Source organism: Opisthocomus hoazin, chromosome 21, assembly GCF_030867145.1.
Source record: "Opisthocomus hoazin isolate bOpiHoa1 chromosome 21, bOpiHoa1.hap1, whole genome shotgun sequence".
Classification (NCBI taxonomy): Eukaryota; Metazoa; Chordata; class Aves; order Opisthocomiformes; family Opisthocomidae; genus Opisthocomus; species Opisthocomus hoazin.
This window is the reverse complement of record NC_134434.1, coordinates 557,515-578,552: the sequence shown is the minus strand read 5'-3', so window position 1 is coordinate 578,552 and position 21,038 is coordinate 557,515. Positions and strand designations below refer to the sequence as shown.

The following is a 21,038-nucleotide window of genomic DNA, read 5'->3' as shown; positions in this document are numbered from 1 at the left end:
CTAGTGGACTACAGCAACAAAATCTAAACTGTTTTCTAGATTTCGTTGAAGTTTCAAGGAATCTGTTCTCTGTGCAGTCAAATGCAACAGATGATGGCCAAAAATCTGTAACATTTGGTGTCAATGACATTGCCAGCTTACTGGATTCACAGGTAAAATGTGTGCCTGTACAGTGTTTAACTGTTGGGAGGAGATTACTGGAGGGCTTATTATATGTAAGATGACCCCAGATCTTGGGCAGATGTTTAGAACAGCTCCGTATCATGGTGTTCTTTACAGTAACCTAGTTTCTGTGATGCTTTCTAAAGCAACCTACTTTGCAGAAAACAATTTGCGTAAATAGGTTGTGATTTGTTGCAAGTGTGGACCACAGTGATTTACTGAGGTTTCTCAGTAAAATACAAATTGCTACTACCTGTGTGAGTGGTAAACAATTATCGAGCCTGGTGATTTCAACTACTGCTATAGTGAAAATCACTTTATTCTAGAGGTGACTTTAAGGAAGAGCATTTGCAGCATAGGAATACCAAAATAAAATTATATGTTATTTAAAATATTGAACAAAACAAGGGGCTATTAGTGTTGTATTCTTGGTACTTTAAAAAATATTTCTATTAATTCTTTTTGACAGGAAAAATAATTTTTTGTTTGGAAGATAAGATGGTCAGAATTTCTAAAACATTTTTAGTATGTTCAGAGCTTTAAATTATTTTAAAATTAAGATTATCCTCTCATTTTATTAGCAAGACCTTTTAAGATAAGATGTTAAAGATTATGGAAGATACAGTTAGCAATACATTCTAACCTTACATATTAAATACACACAGTTTGTAACCTGTGATTCTCTGGAGGATGACATGGAAAGACTTAAGAAACAAAGAAATGACGCTTTAAAAGAGATGAGTAAATTAAAGGTAATACTTAATTTTTATTTCTTTTAAATTATTCAAGAGACTAATTTCTTCTTGAGTGTATGTAGTAATTTACTGTTTTGAATTTTATGTGCAATTTTTTATGAATAAAGAAAAAGGCAGAACAAACAAATATTTGAAGATTGTATCCTTACAATATATTTCTGCAGACAGTAAATTTTATTTATTATACTGAATACTAATGCATTTTTAAAATCAGATTCACAGAGAAATGAGACTAAGCAGACATTTCACAAAAGTGAAAGTGAATTTGGAGAACTGACTTGATTTGCATAGCGAATTTATTTAGAAATGTGTGATCCCAGTAACCACAGTGTCTGAGTGCATGCTGATACTTTTGAAAGAAGTCAGAACTGGACGATAAATTAATCTGTTTTCAAAACTAATACATATTTTCACAGACATTATAAAGTACATAAGACCTAAAGCAACAAATATATTTATTGTTTCTTAATACCCTGGGTTACAACCACAATCCTATGCTCCTGAATTTCCTTTTTGACAACGCAAAAAGTAAAAAATTCTGGTTCTGTATTCAGCATACCTAACTCTTGCTCTTGGATAGCACTGGAAAATTGATCCTAGCATGCAGGCAATTCTACAAATTACCTTCTGGTCCAAAAAAATTCTTTCTTGATATAGATTACAAAAACTTTAGTTGGACACGCCCAGAGATTTTTCTTCATTCTGTGCACTAAGATTCATCTTCTGAAAACTTTGTACTGAAATGAAAGAACCTGGTTTACATTGAACATGGTAGTAGTGAATACTTAACGAGTCCCTAAATTGCAGGTGTCGAAAACTGGCAATGATCAGTCTGGAATTGCCTCATTTCTTACATTCTTCCCTTAACAATCTGTAGTCAAATACTTGATACTGAGTGAGAAATACCTTTGGTTTGACTCAGTATGAGAATCTTTGTGCTTTTATAGCTCTTTTGTGTTTTTTTTAAACTTCGTTAGCACTTTCAACCTTCTGAAAATGGTGTACCTACAGGCTTCTTGTATAAGTAGGTGAGTGAGAGAAGGGTCAAACACACAATGTTGACAATAACTTGACATGAGTATTAGGCTGTACAACAATCTGTTAAAGCCACAAAAATGTCTTTATTCTGCTCATTTGCTAGATGGCTAGGTAACAAGAGAGTTAGAATGTGTATTTTATTTATAGTACTGAAATGTCCAGTAAACAGTCCTGAGATGCTCAGAGACTTAAACGGTATCAACGAACTCTCTGAAAAACTAGCTTTTAGAGATTAAAATCTGGTTTTGTCACACATTTTGTAAAAGCTGTTGATTATTTATTACTTCCACCAGAACTTTTTCAATATGTATGTTTCTGATTATACAACGCTACTAACAAACTTATGTTGTGGCCTAGGAATGTAGTAGTTGTACAGAAGGCAGCAAGTGCATTGATAGAAGTACTGCTACCTGTAGTTGTGAAAGATCTAATTGGGTTTTAGGAATCAAAACTCTTTCAGACTTAATTATTAGCTATTCCTTCCTTTTTTTTGTTTTTTTTGAACAGGAAAAACTGTCTGAATCTGTGAATTTACAGAAGCAGTTAACAGCGGAGCTACAAATAGTCAAGCAAGTATGTTAAAGTTTCTTAAAAATACATTTTTTCTTTTTTTACTATTTTTTGTGGAAGGGAGAAGGGAGCACTTCCTTCTCTCTTGATGCTCGTCTAGACTATACTTTCACGCTGATTTCTACACAAATTGTTTCTTTTGTTACGACAAAGCTTTTGATTAGAATTGGAGAATATTGATCCGTAAGTTTTCAGAGTAAGAATACTTCTCTGCTGTTGAATTGAGGTAGGAACCGTAAGACAAGCTGGATCAGAGAAGTTGGATAATAAGGTAGTGGCGCCTTTCTGGTCTTAAGTGTTCTTGGAGTGATTTTGCTGTTCTTAGGCAACAGTGTGCCTAGCCTACAGTCCAAACGTTAGCTACTTTATAGGTCAACCAGAGTTTTAGAAATTAAAAAATAGATGCACTTGACAATTCTACCTGATACCAGGAAAAAAAATGGTAATAAGTGTTCTCTGGGGAATGTCTGGTTTCTGTCTCCGTATCTATCTAAGGAATCAGAGTTTCTTATGAAATTTAGCCTTCTTGTCCCTCTTAAATTTCCAGTTGTATGTGTCTCATCTCATTTATAGCTTGTATTCAAAACCAAGTAACTTTCTTGTTTCCTGCATTTACTGAACATCATCCTGTCAGCTCTTTTCTTCTTACGAGCTGGCCACCTTTTTTCTCTCCTGTACTGCTACTGTACTTCCTTGTGGATTTCTCGTGGCTATCTGCTCCACCAGGTGTCATACGCAAAATATAAGATACAGTTTCAGAATCTTCCCATGTACTGTTATATTAATATTTGGTTTACGTTTTTGATTATATATGTAGATTTGTTCAGCACCTTCATTATCACCTTTTATTCCTTGAATATAAGAGAACTGCTTGAAAGCTTTTTCCATTAATATTGTGATGTTGCCATCCATACACTGTGGGACAGCAGGGAAATAAATTGGATTCCTTTTTGGCTAAAATCTGACTGGAAGTATGTTCCAGTAGTGCACCTGATGTTCCCATTCTCTAATGGATGTTCAGTCTGTGGCTCTAGACTAGAGCAGATGTTCACTCTATCAGTCTAGACTAATGCTGATACAAAGTACAAACCCCAGAATGAACCAGTAGGGTCGTCAGGTCCTCAGCATCGAGTGTTTCAATTCATCTACCTGCTCTTACTGGGAAGGTAGACTTGGTCCAGGATGGTTTACGATGGTGTTTTAAGTGGCAGCAGTGCAGGTTTGCTACCACGTGAGGTCCTCGTGCTGTTATTTTTCTGTCCAATACAGTTAATATGCCAGTGAAGGTCAGCTTTGCGGTGCCAACATCCAGGGGATAAATACTCTGATTTTCTAGTAAGTGTTTTAAGTAGCTGCTGTTGAAAAGGTTCCATATAGTGAAATGAAAGAGAAATAATTAATTACATGTAATTACAGCACTGTGTTAGTTGGAGACCTATTTTAGGGCTTACAAGCAGGCTTTTAATGGAAATTTTAGTTCTGTTTATACTTGATGCATTTTCAAGTGGTTTATTTGTATATTTGTAGTTCAGAACCAGTATTGATGGTGACATTCATGGCAATACAAAGTTTTTAAAAAAATAGGCTACTTACAGTACAAGTTGTTATTTAATTTATTATTTTCCTGCTTGAGGTTAAGTTAGTGAAATGAGTCAATGAGTATATTATTGAGCCCTAATGGCCTGATTAAAAGTAAACAAACTAGCTTAGGTATGTGCTTAAGGTCATCTGAATTCAGTACAATTTAATTTTTTTTAAGCCGCTGCTTTCCTGAAAAAACAAGGTTTAAAATGAGGCTATAGGCTACCAGTCATATATTCAAGTATCTTTTGTGGTATTTCTATTGTCTACTAACTGAATCACAGAGATTACACCTTAATTAGGACAGGTGTACAAATGTTCTGATTAATGAACATGTTTTGTTTGTACCAATTCATTAAACAGTGCTTGAATTGGTAGCTAACAGGATAAACAAACTTTTAAGATTAGAAATATTGCTGAATTTGAAATGAGGTAGTAATTATTTTCTAATAGTGGTCTATGGCAATTTAAAATATATTAATTGGTATATTTTCACTTTGAGACTGTGACATAGCACTATCTTTGGGTCTTTCTTAAAATCATACGGAAGCTGAAATCAGCACAAAACATAGAAAGGCACTTCTGAGCACCTGAAGTCTTGTCAACACCATGAATGTGAAATCTGTAATGATGTCTTCTGTCTTCCTGGACAAGTCCAATTGTATTCTGTACAGCCAGAAAGTCCTGGGTCATACCAACCTGAATGATCTCTTCAGTACTAGAGCTTTTTTTGTGCAGTTATTATCAGATAAAGCACCTCCACTAAACATAGTAAATGTGAAAGGTCATAAAGACAGGAGACTGTTAGTAGTATCGCATACTGCTGGACTTGTATTTCATAAGGCTAAGATTTGCTATTCTATGTTTTCTAAGGGGAAGAGAGGTGCTATGGAGACTAGGACTTGAATGGCTGCTGTTTTGGAAGCAGTATATAATTTATTGCACCCTGCCTGAAAGAAACATTGGTTTGTTTTTTTTATTTCATTAGCTTCTTAATTTTATATATATAGAGTAAAGATACTTAGGAGTTCTTATAAAGGATGCTTTCGGCATACAATTTTTGGAAAATAATAAACATAATTACATTGTAACTACAATTTTTCATGTAGTTTAAAAGAATACCTTTTTTCCAGTGTTTGTGGTGGCTGGAATATTACTTGGATAAAACCTTCTCCTGACACTTGAATTTGCAAGGAAGAAATAGAACCTGGCTTGGAAAGCACCCTGTACCTTGAAATTGATTCTGTAAGGATTCAGTTTCTCACCTCCAACTTGCAGTTTCTTATTTGTTGTAGTGGCTTTTTACCAAATTATGACAAATAGTCCCATCAGGCATTTATACAGATGAAATATTAGCAGCTGCAGATTCCATTTCTCTTGCATTTTCCTTCATACAAGCAGTTGAATGGGACAAGAGAAAATGTTGCTGAAGCATACTGTAATCCATCTGTTCTTCACTGGTAGGGGCTCCTTACCTGGGTAAGTAAGAGAACCCACCGAGTCACCGCAGTGCCAGGTTCAGTAACTGTAGAACTGGGAAACCTGATGGCATCGTTTCTGTTTGTGCCTGCTCTAGCAAACAGCTCTGGTTTGCCAGAAAACTTTGCTAATTCACTACTAGTTGTAGTGTGGATAATCATTTCATTGTAATGTAAGAATCCATTGTTCGTTAATTATTCCTTTAGGTCTTTCACTGTTGAAATCTGGTCATACTTAGTCTGCTATTACAGAGAAATTAATGTTTGACAATTAGGTTTCTGAAAAAACAACGGAGGAGTAAAGGCAATTAAGGATTATAAGAGATTAAACCTTTTATCTCAAGGAGGTCTTATTTCAAAATGAAGACCTCCCTTTTCATTGTAGCAATTTTCCCATGACTTTTCTGATACCAGTTTATTTCAATAATTCCTACGTGTGCATTTTTAAGATGCCACCCTTTGTCAAGGCCTCTGTGTTCATTTCTATTAGTCAAACTTAATACCAGAGCATCTTTGCACTTTTGTCTCCGGGACTCTTTTTCCACCTGCAGCCTATTACTGAAGGATACTGAAGACTACCAAATCATCCCCTGTATCAGTAGGGACCAGCTTTTCTTGCTGGTGAGTCACGCTGTTTCTTACAGTGGCAAGAAAATGTCCTTGATAGAGGCAGTAAGTTTGACCCGTACTTCTGCAGATTTGTAACTTCTTAGAAGCCTGCCCCTGTGTTCTCTGAATTGTTTCTAGGAAAAAGAACTGCTCTGAGCAGCTTGCAGGAGGGGTGGATTATTCTGGTGGTCTTTCAGTGAGTGCTTTCTGTAATGGCTCCTTGCTCTGCCTTTAGCGCTGTGCGAACAGACAGCTGTAAAACCAACTAGCCCAATAACCGACAGACAGGCAGCAATAAGCTTCTGAATAGTCTGTTTCCAGGTGCAGATGATTGTCATGTAGAATAGGCTTACCTAATGCTTTGTGCTTCCAAAAGAAGAAAAAAATTAAAATCATTGTACTTGCTGTCAAATTAAAGTTTATTTAAATGTATCTCTTATCACTTGTGTTCCTAAAACAGAAACCCTTAAGCTGTATAACACCAATGTCATCTATATTCACTAATGATGTTGCTGTTTGCTGCATGTGTGGTTACTTCTTGTAATGCTCTATTTTCTAAGAGAACGCAATGTCCCTGGCAATTATCCAAATTGGTATTATATTGCAAAACCATTGTAAATACTAGGAAGATGGTGTCCTATATATGTTATTGAGATTAGTTTACTTGCGGCCTGAAATCAATATATGTTGTTTATAATGATCAACAGTGTATAGGTTAAAAGTCATGTGAAACTGAGATTGATAGATCGTGTTACAGAAAAAACATTATGACAAAGTATAGGAAAACCTGACTTGAAGAATATTGATTGCACAGAACAAATGGTTCTAAGTTAGGAAATAAGAGAATTCAATCTACCTTTGTAAGCTTCACTGACCTCTCTAAACATGTATACAATGACACGTGTTAAATATTATAACACATTTCCTCAAAAAAAAAAAAAAATTATTTGGTCATTTAGGCTTTTCAGAAATAATGATTGCAAGTCTAATTTCTAGCAGGTTATTTCCTACTTATTAGGGTTTCTTAGTGTCTGTTTCTTCTCTGCCCCTACCTGTTTCCCCTCTAGTCCCAACCAGGAAATAGGTAGAATAACAAGATATAATAGGTAAACTAGGAACAGGACATTCACCTGAGTATCCTTAGCTGAGGAATTTGTACAAAGAGTTACTAGCTCTGTGAATTTGTATATTTAAAGCTTATAACTTCAATGATTAAGAAAATTCATATAAAGTTAATTTTTGCACAGATTAGTAAAATGCTAAGGGGAAATATGATTTACTGCTTTTGGTGCCAGTGAGCCTGTATTTCTACAATTTTTGATTAGCAGTTGTTTTGGGTTTTTTCTAGTGTAAACTCATCTGTTGTCCAGACCTTTAGTCTGACCTTTTTAAATTCACAAATCAAAGTTAATTTGAATAAATATTCAGTAGTAAAATGAACTGAGTAATATCCTTCTCTAAATCAGATTTTACAACCTATAAGGATTGCTGTAGCTGAATTAAAAAGCTGGTAGTTTCTAATTTCCTGTTTTCCATACACTATTTATATATAAATTTTATATAATACCCCTCAGTGATAACTCAGGATAACGATGTAAGAGCAGGAACTAGGCAGAAAAATAAAACCCAGCAGTTATTTTTGAGAACCATGTCAACTGAATACTTGCATTAGAAGCCTGTCTACATGGCGTGCAAACTTTGAATTGAGTGTGAATTCAGGCAATAATAGTAAAATGAAATAACATCTCATTGAAGTACTTTTTTAGTATGGAAGTGATAGGGCAGATTAACAGCACCAGATGTGTTTCTATAAAACCTCTCATTCAATTAGATTTACAGTAATCATAGAATTTGTGATTTAATTTATTAGGAAAATTATCTCTTTCTGTAAATACCTGTTCTTTGTTTGAACAGCATACACTTAAAAATTAGCAATTGAACCATCTAACCATGAATACCAAAAGGTAGCCCTAATGACAACTGCATTACTTTTGAGCTAAATCTGTACTTCTTTGTTAGCTGGAGTTGTAACTTTCAGTTAAATCCTATGATCTGTAGGAAGCCAAGGCAGCTGTAGAAGAGACAAGAGCCCTGCGAAGTAGGATTCATCTTGCAGAAGCTGCACAAAGGCAGGCTCGTGGAATGGAGATGGACTATGAAGAAGTAATTCGCCTGTTAGAAGCTGAAATTGTAGAGCTGAAAGCTCAGCTCACTGATCATTCTGGCCAAAATAAAGTAAGAAAAGCAGTCGCCTGTCGTAGTTACCATGGTTTCCTTGCTGTTGTCATGTATCGTGTTTTCATTTTCTTTTCATCTGCTTTTCTAAAGTAGGTCACTGTTTGTCTTGTATTATTCAATAACTGGAATGATGCATAGTGGAGGGGGTAATGTGAAGTGTATGAGTCCTCCTTTATCCAGATATCTCTGGACTGGAAAAATGGGAGTTAGAAGCATATGTGCGTTGTAGGTCAAAATGGCACATCTTCAGCGTTAAAGTATGGAGTAGTTTCTGGACTGCAGATATACTGTCTTTAAAGGCTATATGTATATTTACATGCTTTTGTGTTTATGTAAAAATGGGCTTCGTATTTATGTTTCTGTTAGGCAAATAATAGCAATATAAAGTCCAGTACTGTTCTTAAGTAAATTTAGATTTAATCAAAACAATCATTTAAATGCTACCAACAGTATCCTGCCAATTTTTTTTTTTTTTAATTGAGCCTCATATTTTAGAAACACTTCATCTCCAGTGAGGCATTTCAAAACATGCTGAAGAATATAATATTTGAGGCACTTTTCAATTTTTCCTCATAATAACAGATCCATTTTCTACACACGGTTTGAACAAGTGCAAGCAGGTTGACATTTGTGTGTTTACCTTGTTTTTCTTATGAAAAATGGATGTGCACATGATTTGATGAAGAAAACCTACTGAAATGTTGTCTTGTTTCATCGTGAGAATTATTTCAATATTACAATTTATTAAAAGGTAAAACTGAGCTGTATGGTATACAAGCTTACAGAGAAGCGACATAGCAAGTACGTGTAGCTCCCAGGGAGGAATTCCTCTCATCCATTTGTGAGTGTGTGTGACGAGATGAATCACACAGTGGAAGTTCTTCGTTCTGAACATCTGGATGAGATGCCCAGTCTTTCACGTCAGGTATTTTTGAAGCACAGTTTGTAGTCTAGGACTTGAATAAATATCAAAACTTTAAGAAATTCAGAGTGTGTAGGTTGCTTGCTTAGAGATTTGTTTCTGAGGTGCTAGCTTGAATTCCTGAAATTCTGAGTGAGCACTCAAAAATATGAGTTGAGGTTTGATTCTCTGTGTTTCTTATTCAAAAGAAGCAGTAGCAAGTAGGTACCAACTCTATAGCATACTCTTTTTAGTGTAAAAGAGTGAGGTCCCACTAAGGGCTTACCAGCTTCTTCTCCAATAGTGGACGGTGAGATTACCAAAGAAAGGTGTTTTAGTCAACAGATTGTTTGACATTCAGAGGGATCATGATTCTGCTGCTTTGTGCAGCGTATACAAACAAACGTGTGTACTTACTTGCTTCGAGTAAAGATAATAAGTGGGTTTAGGTGGGTTTGTTGTAAGCGTTTTATAGTAGGTAGTGGGCTTTCAGAACAGGTCATCTACAGTGATGTAAAAATTTATTTTTAGTGACATCTTCTTAATTTTGGAGAGTGTCTGTTCAGCAGGCAGCTTAGCTAAACCATGCCCATATACATGTGAAGACTTTACTCATGGTCCTCTCACATGAGCAGTACCAGGGACTAAAGCTGAAAACTTGAGCCTCCAGAACTTGGTCTAATGGGGCTCGCATTCTCTGTAGCTGAAGCACAGAAGGATGCCTAACACTGATCAACAGGTTATATAAGTGCATGCGGAGAAATCCTAGGGGGTCATTTTCTCCAAGCTATGCCGTAATTACTCTGTTGGCCAAAGGATGTACAGATGCAAGCTAGGGGACTGCGTTTGTTCATATCCTGGCTATTTATGCTGCCCTGCTGACAGATATTATCACTTTCAGGTTGGTATTTTTGATCCATTCATGAGTCAGTTCAAACTGTCTTAAGTTTCAGCCCTATCAGTGTTGTTATCTGCCAATTTCAATTTACCTTTATATCATTTGCCTAAACCTATTGCAGTTTGGAAGCTGATTTACTCGCAGGTCAGGCATACCTGCCTCAGGAGCAGCGAAGTTTTTCAGGGATGTAGAAAAGAGTGTGTGTTAAACGTATCAGACGTCCGTTTCAGTTCACATTAAAATGTCTTTCTCAGGATAACATCCAAGACCTCAGAAAGAGAGTTACAGTGCTCGACTGCCAGCTGCGGAAATCGGAATCAGCTAGGAAGACCTTTGAGGTGGCTACTGAAAAATTGCTGCAGTTTGTAGAGGTAACTTTGCCTTTCATTTCTAGCAACATTTTATTTGGAAAAGTTTTGCGTTGATGTTTCTGAGGAATAAACATAGTAAATTGACTGTAAATTACTTGGCAGAGATCCTTTCATTGCTAGAAATAAAGATGGTGCAACAGAGTACAGATCCATGTAGGAATTTACTTAATCTCTATGTTTTGCTATATGCTAAACAAATTAAACTGATCAGATAATTTTTTCACGTGATTTTTCACAGTGATATCAATTTCTGTGAAATTCCCCAGATAAAAAGGCAGAAAAAGTAATATTTGATAATATTTTGAAATATTATGAAACAAATAAAGTGATGTTGTTATACTTATTTCATTTGAAGGGGTTATAATATTTTGGGATTTACTTTTACACTGCTAGCTGGGAGAGACTAGATTGTTTAATTACAAATCAAATCCCCCACACCCAAATAGAACATCGAATTACAAGGTAATAAGTTTTTCACTGTGTCCATTTATAAACTGTTAACTTCTTGACTATGGTCAACAGGTTGTGCATGAAATACTTTCAGATAACTCTACTTCCTCGGCAGTTTTAAGGTAATGAAATGACATAGTTATTAATATTGAAATGGCGATATTAATACTGAAAAACTACTATTGTTTCAAAGTCTCCAAAAACTGTCTTGTACCTATTTTTCCTACATTTTTTTCTGTATGTTTCTGAGTGTCATTTTATTGGAAGAGAGGGAATGGCATGAATTATAAATTAGGCTTTCAGGATACAGCTTCATTAAAAAACTCAGAATTAAATTAAAATAGTTAGTAATTACATAGCTGTGGCTGTCTGGATGTTTCCATGAAGTAATTATAATGTGCTAAGGATTAGTTAAAATTGCAAGGAACCTTAACAGTGGGTTATAATTTTTTAATAATTTTAGATTTGTCCAAGCAATTTTGCGTTATCATTAATCCAGTAGCATATAAAGAAATTTATAACATTTATATCCATTTAAGTTTTATTACTTTTCTTGTGTAAAAAGGTACCAAGGAATATTCAACAAGACGTGGAGCAGCCTTTGGTCCCTCAGAATAGCAGCATGATTGTGCTGATATGTCCCTGATAGTCTTCCATTAATATTTATGTAGCAGTAAAGTTGTTTGGTCTCTGTCCTGCCATCTTTTTCCATAAAGCTCTCGGGGAAATGAAATCTGTTTAAGTGAAACTAGCTGGAACTTTATTTCAAAAAAATCTGCAGGATCAAATCAACTATTATATTATAGGTATCTGTGTTCTCATATGCTAAGCCTAATCAATTAAATGCAGTTCCCACTGGCACTGCACAAGAGTGATGTTGCATGTTTTATAAAGTTAGTAGACTTTATTTTAGTAAATGGATTGCAGTACAAAACACAAAGCTAAGGTGACAAACTGACTCACTAACGGTGTAGGAGATAAGAATTGGGTCCGCTAAAGCAGTGTCCCTTCTTCAATGCTAACATGAAAATTACTTTTAAGTAAGTTACTTTCCTGATGCGCACTGAGTTTTTGACACGAGATTTTGAGACATGAATATTGTTTGAATTGAACTTCCTTAATGCCTTTATTGTCCAGACAGATCTGCTTCTGAGGCACATCAGTTTGGTAGTATGAATCTTCTTTGTTCGTACAATGAGACCAAAACCAATCTAGAAGCACAAGTTCAATTTATTAAAAGTAACCATTTCTTTTATAACCTTACAAATACTTTCATTTATTTGCAAATTAATAAAACTTTTATTTTTTGTTCTGTTAGTGACAGAAGAGGAACATTGTCCACTAAAGCACTTCTTGCACGGTTGGGAAGGATTGGACCTACTGTCACAACCGCTCTTGCAGCAGAAGCCAGAGACCTGGCCAAGTCCGTCCGTGCCATTTTGGAAGTAGACTGTGAGTGAGTGTGTGCGTCTTTGTGTGCGCGTCTGCATGTATACACACGCATAAATACTTCCTTTCTTCCATCAAATGTCATGGCTTTAGCATCTTGCTTGCTAGTTGAGAGTAGTGTGTTGCAGTAGTCACCATGTGGGGTTGTTTTTCCGAACGTGGAAGAAGGATTCTGAGTAGAGGTTCTGTTTGGTTTGGGACTGTGGTATAGGTAGGGGGTGCAGAGTCCAGTGTGTCTCAGAGTGGTGGAAGACCTGCAGACACAGGCGGCTGCTGCTGCTGCTAAGGGCTAGCCTCTTTGTTTTTCTAACCCTAACCCTTACAATAACATAAACTTGCCCTACCCACAGTCAGACCCTTTCCCTAGGATTGAACTGATTTCATATGGTGATCTGACCACTTCTCTGCTGTGTGCTTCACCCAGTAGAATTTGTCCACTGTATAATTTTTTCATTGCATTCCAGGATTACAGAGCTGCATTAATTCTGGGTGCTTAAGATTTAGTCAGTACTTCCTATGACTGATAGAGAATGGAGAATGAGGAAAAACAAGTATCTGTCTAGAGTTAGATGTATTTTTCCCTATTAATACCCTTCTTAGTAAGTGCATTTCCTTCTTAACTTTAAGCAGATATCCCAGGATAGTTTATTGCATGCATTTTTTTAGTGTCAAATGGGTGTGATAATAATGACCTTATTTAAGTAAATTGGGTCTATTTTATAATTCAGTGAAGTTTGTGGAATAAATAACAGTGAGACTTTTACAGAAAATGAGTAAAGAAAGAACAAAAAAGGAAATTAAATAAATCTTTGTAATAATCAGTGTTTTTAACTATAATGAAGTCACAGAATATTTTTGAATCGTAAATACTTTTCCAGGAAAATGTATCAGGTATTTCCTTATGTTATTTTTGATAGCATGTATGTAGTTTTGTTAATTGTCAGTTGAAATTTTCTTCCATTTATGGAAGAGTTGTGTTCTATTTTCTATTTGTTTTTTGTTTACTATTCTTTTACTAGCTTTTAATAAGAATACAGTGGTTTAATAAATCAAGAAAGTATTTATGATGAGGTTTAACCTGGGAGCAGGTAGACATTTCTGAAAAGACCTCATAATTCAGAGATATACAATACATTTCATCCCATTCTGTAAGGGTTGATAAATGATAAATTCTATGCAAGCTGAAATTAGTCACCTGTTGCAGAGTGCAGTAAAGTCTGGAGACTTCTGTGATTTGATGCCGCAGAACAGATCATTTAGAGATCTCTCAGTGGACTGAATTTTTCTTTTTGGTTTTGTTCTTCTTTTTCCCTTGCCTTTTACACAGTCTCTTTACTTCTGGGTGCATTGACAGGCTTTTATCTAACAAAGACCTCATGAAAAGAAAAATAGAAGTATAATATTAAAAAGTTATTTTTGTTCTGTTAGTGGCATTCATCACTCTTCCAAAAACAATATACTGACAACTTTCTGTAGTTCAAGATCATCTTGATCTAAACATGAGGAGGAAGAAGTCAGAAGTAAGCATCAGATGGGATTCTAGAGACTTGGGTTTCCTTGTCTCAAAAGATATCACCCGAAACTCATTGAAATGGGAATATTTCCATTGACCTTGAAGGGCTCTAAACAAAATGCAGTCTAAGTCAACAGGATTTTGGAAAATAAGCTTTAATAAATTGATATCTTCAACCACACAGATATAGATCCTTCTTCCAAGATGCGAAGGATACATCAAAAGGAGAACTTTTCTCTAATTTTTTAGAAAATCAGGGCATTATTGTTAAGGACTTCTAAATGCGAGTTTTGAAGTCAGGAAATGCCCTTGAGGAAACAAATCCTCCAGAGCTTTTAAATCTGATATCAGTTCATTAGCTAAGATAGATAGATATTTTTATTTAAAATTGGATGTGAACTGGAAGAATAAATCATTCATAGCGCTGGAGGACAGTACAGGTTCAGTGTCAGTTCAGTGTGCACCTTCATCAAACTATAATTAGAATATGAAGTTATTCCAGAGTACATTTTTTCCTGGAAAACTTAAAGCATAAAATTAATGCCAGAATGAGGAATATGAAGATTTCCAGACTCATGTAGAACTAGCAGAATTTCCTCAATGTAATGCTCTATTTTCATACCAGAATGTTTACAAAATGTTACTCTGCTGAATTTACATGAACATGTATCAAAGCATCTTAATGAAGATTTTATTGCTGTAGGGAGTGAATGTAGTGTGCAGTTTTGTTTAGAGATAAGTGTATATCCTCAGGTCATTAAGAGAAATATGTTCCCATTGGTAAAACTTGTGCTATTTCATGAGCAGTTAATGTAATAAACAGCATGCAGGTGGAAATCTAAGAAACAACTGTGGCTTTTTATACTATTCCTGGTTCAGATCATTGAAATGATTGTATATTTTGTTTGTATTTACCTATAGTTGAGCAGACGTGTCACTTCTAATCCAGATTAGATGGAGTGATTTGCAAAAATAAGACAGAAATGGCCTGACACGTTACAGGAAAGCTGGTGAACTATGGCTGACAATAATCATTGTATCAAAGATTTGAATGTCCTTTTTACATTGTTTGGGAATTAATTTGGAAAGGGATGGAAGAAATATATTCTTTGAGGAAATGCTTCAAGATATGAAAGATGTCTTATGTGGAATTATTTATGTAACATTTACTTCACTCTATGGGCAAGAAAGCAAAATAAGAAGATAAAAAAGTTGTTCAGAAGTGTCTAGAATATGAGAGTTACTGGTGGAAATGAAAAGAACAGTGGCCAGGAGAGGAGATAATTGATTTTTCCACCAGTGACAATGATAGAGTTCTGTCACACTGCACAGGAAATCGTGCAAGGAAAACTCTTGGTTCTAAATGTAACTGAATTGTAACATGTGGTTGTCTCAGAGTAGGTAGGATACATGTTAGAAAGCTCTGGAGCCACAGCAGGGATCCATTTTATGAACCTGAGAGTTAAAAATAGCTCAGCAGAGAAGGATTTAAAGATTGAACGTCATCCTTCTGAGTTCATTCTGATTTGGAGAGTATTACAGATAGATTTGTGCTCTGACGAGCTTGTGTATGAGATTAAACCTTTAAACCTCGCTCGCTTTCGCTCTCTCTCAGAAAAGAAGTAGTTAAGGCAGAGTAACTATCTAATAGCATTCTGTCTGCAGTCCTCTATGCCAGATGATCACAAAATGTTTCCCATGTGATCTTCAATTTTCTTGCAGAGGGGCTGTCATAAAAAGGGGGCTCTTGTGTATGCAGCATTTCGTAAATACCATATATCAAACAAAGAAGTAGAATAGACATTACATTGCAAACTGACTGTTTTCCTGTTTACTGGAATGGTGTCCACAACATAATAATTTGTTAATGAATTCTTAGAGAATTGGAGTTAATATTTTTGAGACTGCTAAATGGATAAAAATGTATAGCTGGGCAACCACCATGATATATTTTACCTTCTAAATACAACTCCTCTTTCATTATTTGCTTCATTTTGTAGAACATAAAGTAAAGGAGCCCTAGCCAAAATACCTTTTTGATTCATTTACAATACGTATGAAACAAAGTCTAGGTGCAAAGACAATGTTGTGGAGTGTTCTTCCAAAAAAACCCTGCTTCCCTTTTTAAAGATAATCCTTAGCAACCAGGTCAAAATGACATATTTATGAATTAGCCGCACAAACTGTCCTCTTCCTCCGTAACAGCATGGCATTTTGCCTGAGGGGAGAGGTTTAAAGAAGTTCAGTGTATTCCTGAAAATCTCCAAGTACACATCGCCTTGTGATAATGCTGCAGATCAGTTTTGAGCTTAGTGGGTTGAATGACAGCTATGTGAAGTCACTTTGGCAATTCTTAAGATGAGGAGTCTGTTTAAGAATAAACAACTCGTTTTCCAGGGCTTACTACTACAGGATCCTCAACATCCAGAAATGCAAATAAGAAAGTAATAAACAGAATAATCAAGCTCATCCCTTGAAAGATTCATCCTTCATCTTCTTGAAAGACTGTAAGCTATTTTTAGAAGCTAAATCTTGAGAGGCCTTTCTGCTTTGTAGAATACAAGCATCTCCTGAAGACATACAGAAAATTGCTTTCATCGTACAAAGGATAATAATGCCTCAGTGAAAGAGCTGTAGCATTTAAAAGTAGTTTCTGGCTGTACTTAGTAGTCCATATAGCACAAATCATGCTAAAAAGAATTGAGAAAGCATTTTCTTCTTTTCTATTACAAAATTAGGAAAGAAATACACTTGGTACTTGTAATGGCGAAAATCTGATTAACCCTAGAACATACTTATCTCATCATAAAATAGCAGGCAATCGACATTTTGAAATGTGTGCTAGCATAATGCAGCTTTCAAGTACTTTGACTGCTAATTTCCTTACTCTGCCTCTGAAATTTCTATCCAAAAATGCCATCTTACTGTTGTTGATACAATCCTAGTCATCACTATCCATTAAGTGCTATGAAGCCTGCTCCTCTGCTCAGCAGGAACTCAAGCGGTGCATCTTGAACTATTTTTTCCCATCGTGTTCCTGTAATCTGTTGTCAGCCTGGGATCTGACACATGGCAATGGTGAAGTTCACTGAATCGATCTCCAAATTAACATAGCTTCCAGAAATCCTGCTTACCTTACTGACATTGATCTTGCTAGTCACAGTGGTCGCTATACCTTTGGTTATGACGAGCCCACAGAAGTTCAGTTCAGTTGCCCAGTTTTTGCATGCATTTTCCTTGTATCCTGACTAGCTATAAAAAAAAAAAAGCAATGGAAGCTGCTGGTTGTCAGCACCCCTTAGCGCTCGTTCTCCTGATGATAGTTCAGTTGCGTTTGATTTTTTGGACCACAGACCAAGTCTTACATCTAAGGCATTAAAAGCTGAAATAGGGAATCTATCCATTTCGTCAGTTTATTTTTTTTCTAACTGTATTATGCTCAATTGCCAACACCATTCCAGTAGCAAGTCTTCACAAATAACAACTTTGCTGTTTGGAGAAGAGCTAGTATTGTTAACTATTTATATTCCTTTTATTTGTTTGTTGCAGCCCTAGTGTGTTTGTTCATTACATCAGAATTAATGCCATATATATTGTTACTATTTTGTTCTTGAAATTAAAGAAACAATAGTGCTATAATTTTGTACAGATAATTAGCTGTAGTTCATCAGGAGAGTTCTGAAAAAGTTGACACGTAAGCATGGGCTGTTCCCCCCGCAGCCCTTTTTGGTTTAGGTCTGTACATCAGAATTCAGGTGTAGTTGTAACATGAGGAGGCATACCCTGGTTAACTTGACGTTTGTTAATTAGGGTAGTGATATTAAAGATGCATTTGCGAGACTGACTATCAAAATACGAGTCCTCTGTTGACCTCGAGAATACTGCCTGCCTGCTAGCGTTTGATGAAACTTATGCTGCTGTCTTTATATATTTTTAGTATCAGAAAGAGAAAATTATTTCCTGCAAGATCGTCTTTGTGGGGATAATTCTGCGTTGGGAGGATAGCATACCTTTAATATTCTTCCAGCTAATAAAGTAGAAATGTATCGTTTCTTCCTTACTGGAGGAGCTGCTTGGCAAGGAGCAGCATAATAATAACTAAAGAGAGAACTCTGTGTATTCATTTTTCTGGCAAGGCCATAAATATTTCAGTGAATTACTGAAATCAGAAATAGAAGAGACCTATTAAATTATACAATGTATATCCTGAACCTATCTGTACGGGTCCCCTTTTTAACAGTTTTTGACTATCAAAAGAGGTAAATCTTAAAACTGGTGTTGTATGCTTTAAAGATGAAGAGGTTGCATTTGTCAATTAAACATTTTCTGAGACAGTACTTCTATTAGAAAATACTAATTTGGTGAAATGAAAATGTGTTATTCCTTTGAGACTTTCAACAACCACAGAAGAGGTGAGTTCTCCCAAAATTTCAGTTTTACTAGTCCCTCAAGGTTGAAGAATTTTTCCTCAAAACAAAAATATTTAGTGAAGGGTAATTTAATTTTTGTAGAAAGTAATAATATTACGTTATTAAATGAGCTTTTTATTGTTGAATCTTTTCTGAGTTGCCATTAAAAAAAAAAAAAAAAGAGATAAATCACTTTACTAGTAGTTTTGGGATATGACCTGGTCATCAGTGGCTCCTTCTACTTGCAGAATTCATGCTGAATTTTGAGCTCATGGGGACTGCTGTCTGTTGCCACAGAATATTGGCACTCTATCCTCTTGTAGCATCGTGGCGTTATACCAAATGGTGTCAATTTCTCAAGAACAGTGGTCCAAAATCCAATTTTCCTTACACAAGAGCAGGAGTAGGTATGCCTGTAGCATGTCTTCCTGCCCTCCACTGAGTTCTGAAGGTAACATGAGACATGAAACCTCTTTCTTATGTATCAGAAGCATCTCCCAGTTTGTCTCAAATTTGAAATTTTCTTGTTCACTTAGTCTCATTTTGTAAAGACAACATAGGGCGAGACAAGATGGAGCAAGACAGGAGCTTCATGCTGCTGCTGAATACATACTTGATTTAGTCTCTGTGGGGCAGCGGTTTTCTGGTTTCCAGGTCTGCTCAGCAGGAGACTTTATAGGCACTAGGATCAGTTGCCTTCCAGTTCAACATGTGCTCTGGGCTGTAGATCCCTGCTGTCAACCACACGTTGTGAGTGAGTGACAATATACAGAAACAGTGGCAACAGCACAAACCAATAGTTTGTCCAACAATTAAACGTAAGGTAGCAAGAAATTTTAACATTTTTATTGAATTACAGAGTACCTGTATTTCTTTATATAAATAAAATTTAAAATAAAAAAATAAAATTAAATTAAAAATAAAAATTAAATATTACTAGTGCAACGCAGGAATATAGTTTGGGAATTGAAATAAAACTTAGTAATTTTCCTTTTACATCTTCAGTGATGTAAACTGAGAATAACCCTTCACTTAATTTTAATTGTTCCAATACATAACATCAAATACACGAGATGAGAAGTGGATCCCTTTTGCCCTGCATTATAGACATTGTTAATTTTTTGCCTTGTTCTGAAAAGGAGAATGTTTCATAAAAGAATTGATAGCTTATCAGCAACTCTTTAGATACACTGCAAAGCAGATCACAATGAGAAGCCCAAAGGTGAACAACTTTGGTACTTTGAGAAAAACTAAAATTCAAAATTGCAGAACAGGCAAAATGGTCTCTATAATTCTCAGAAAAAAAATTCAGGCGTATGTAATACAATTTTATAAGGATGCAGTCTAGAATTTAAAAGCTTCCTCTATGTAACTGTTTAATGCAGCAAGACTTTTAATTTTCTGCAAATCATTTAAATTTCCAATTTTGCCTGCATGGTAAGTAAGAATGAAGTGTTGTAATTTTGACAGTGTTCAAGAACTGTAATTCGAAAAGGAAAATCTGTCCAAGAATATTAAAATGTTTCATTGCAACAGAAATGAAGCATTCCACTTGAGAAATGTAATAGTGTACAATTTAAAAAATATTTCCAATTTAAATTAAATTGAGTATGCACGGATATTAAATTAAAAATGGAGCAGTAGACCTGTGAGACAAGTCCATTCTTCAGTCTGTCAATCTAATATCTGCTTTATTTCCATCATTTATACACCTCGATTAAAATTATTATCCCCATTTTAAGGAGAAATTTAAGCCATGAAACAGCTGGCTCGCTCATTCGGGGGGGGGGAACGCAAGGATTTAACAGAAGTTTCCTGAGTTAAATAATACTTTTTTTTTTACAGTATAGATAATATTCTTCTGCATTCTTAGAAAACTCTCAAGTTTGTTAGTGATTTATAAAAATACTTTTGTTCTGTTTTATCATTACTGTGTGTTACATTTATGCCATGCGTTTTCCATTTTCATTGAACAAAAATGTCAGTTGGTGCCTTGACCATGGACCAGTGTCAGGTAGCACCTTCACACTGTCTGAACCTCTTAAAGGCTTCATTAGAAACGGAGGATGACTAGTGAGGAAGCACAGACTTAAGAACAGAGACAGCCAACATAAGCTCTGTTAAAGTTTTCTGAAAAAGTTTTACCGGTTTCAATTTCGTGCCTTTTTTTATTGTAATTGCTATATTTTGGTACTGTAAGTTTGATGCTGTATTTCGGTGCTGTGAACTTGATCCAAATTAAATTTTTAATACATGGTTATCCAAATATTTGAAGTAATTTAGAATTATGGCTGTGGTTTCCAAGTTTGTCAACAGCCACTGAACCACAAAACTCTTATAAGTGTTTTACAGCTTGTCTACAGAAACTTATCGTTATTACATTCCTTTCAATTACCAGATTTGTTATGATAATCTATGAGGATTTTTGAGGGTGGGGTGGTTAGTGATGCCTGACTCAAAACAGTTTGAGACCGCTGAGCTATAGCATTATCACTGCTGAAATAGCAATAGTTAAGTGCATACCTGTACTTAAGCACAGTGCCTATAATGTCACATAAATAAGGCCGGTGAAGCCAAATCAAGGTTGAATAGTTTATTAGAAAGGTAGTAGACAGC

General features: G+C 35.5%; 1 protein-coding gene across 7 annotated transcripts in view; it reads left to right on the top strand.

The window, feature by feature from the left end:
* The window catches only part of STXBP4 (syntaxin binding protein 4), an 84,693-nt gene that overhangs the window by 24,099 nt on the left and 39,556 nt on the right, over positions 1–21,038 (top strand). For all 7 annotated transcript variants that reach the window (XM_075441045.1, XM_075441046.1, XM_075441047.1 and 4 more), the window contains 7 exons: positions 40–152; positions 828–914; positions 2,463–2,528; positions 8,252–8,428; positions 10,485–10,601; positions 11,124–11,173; positions 12,370–12,503. In XM_075441045.1, coding sequence (XP_075297160.1) covers positions 40–152; positions 828–914; positions 2,463–2,528; positions 8,252–8,428; positions 10,485–10,601; positions 11,124–11,173; positions 12,370–12,503 — 744 coding nt within the window. The remainder of the gene's footprint in view (positions 1–39; positions 153–827; positions 915–2,462; positions 2,529–8,251; positions 8,429–10,484; positions 10,602–11,123; positions 11,174–12,369; positions 12,504–21,038) is intronic.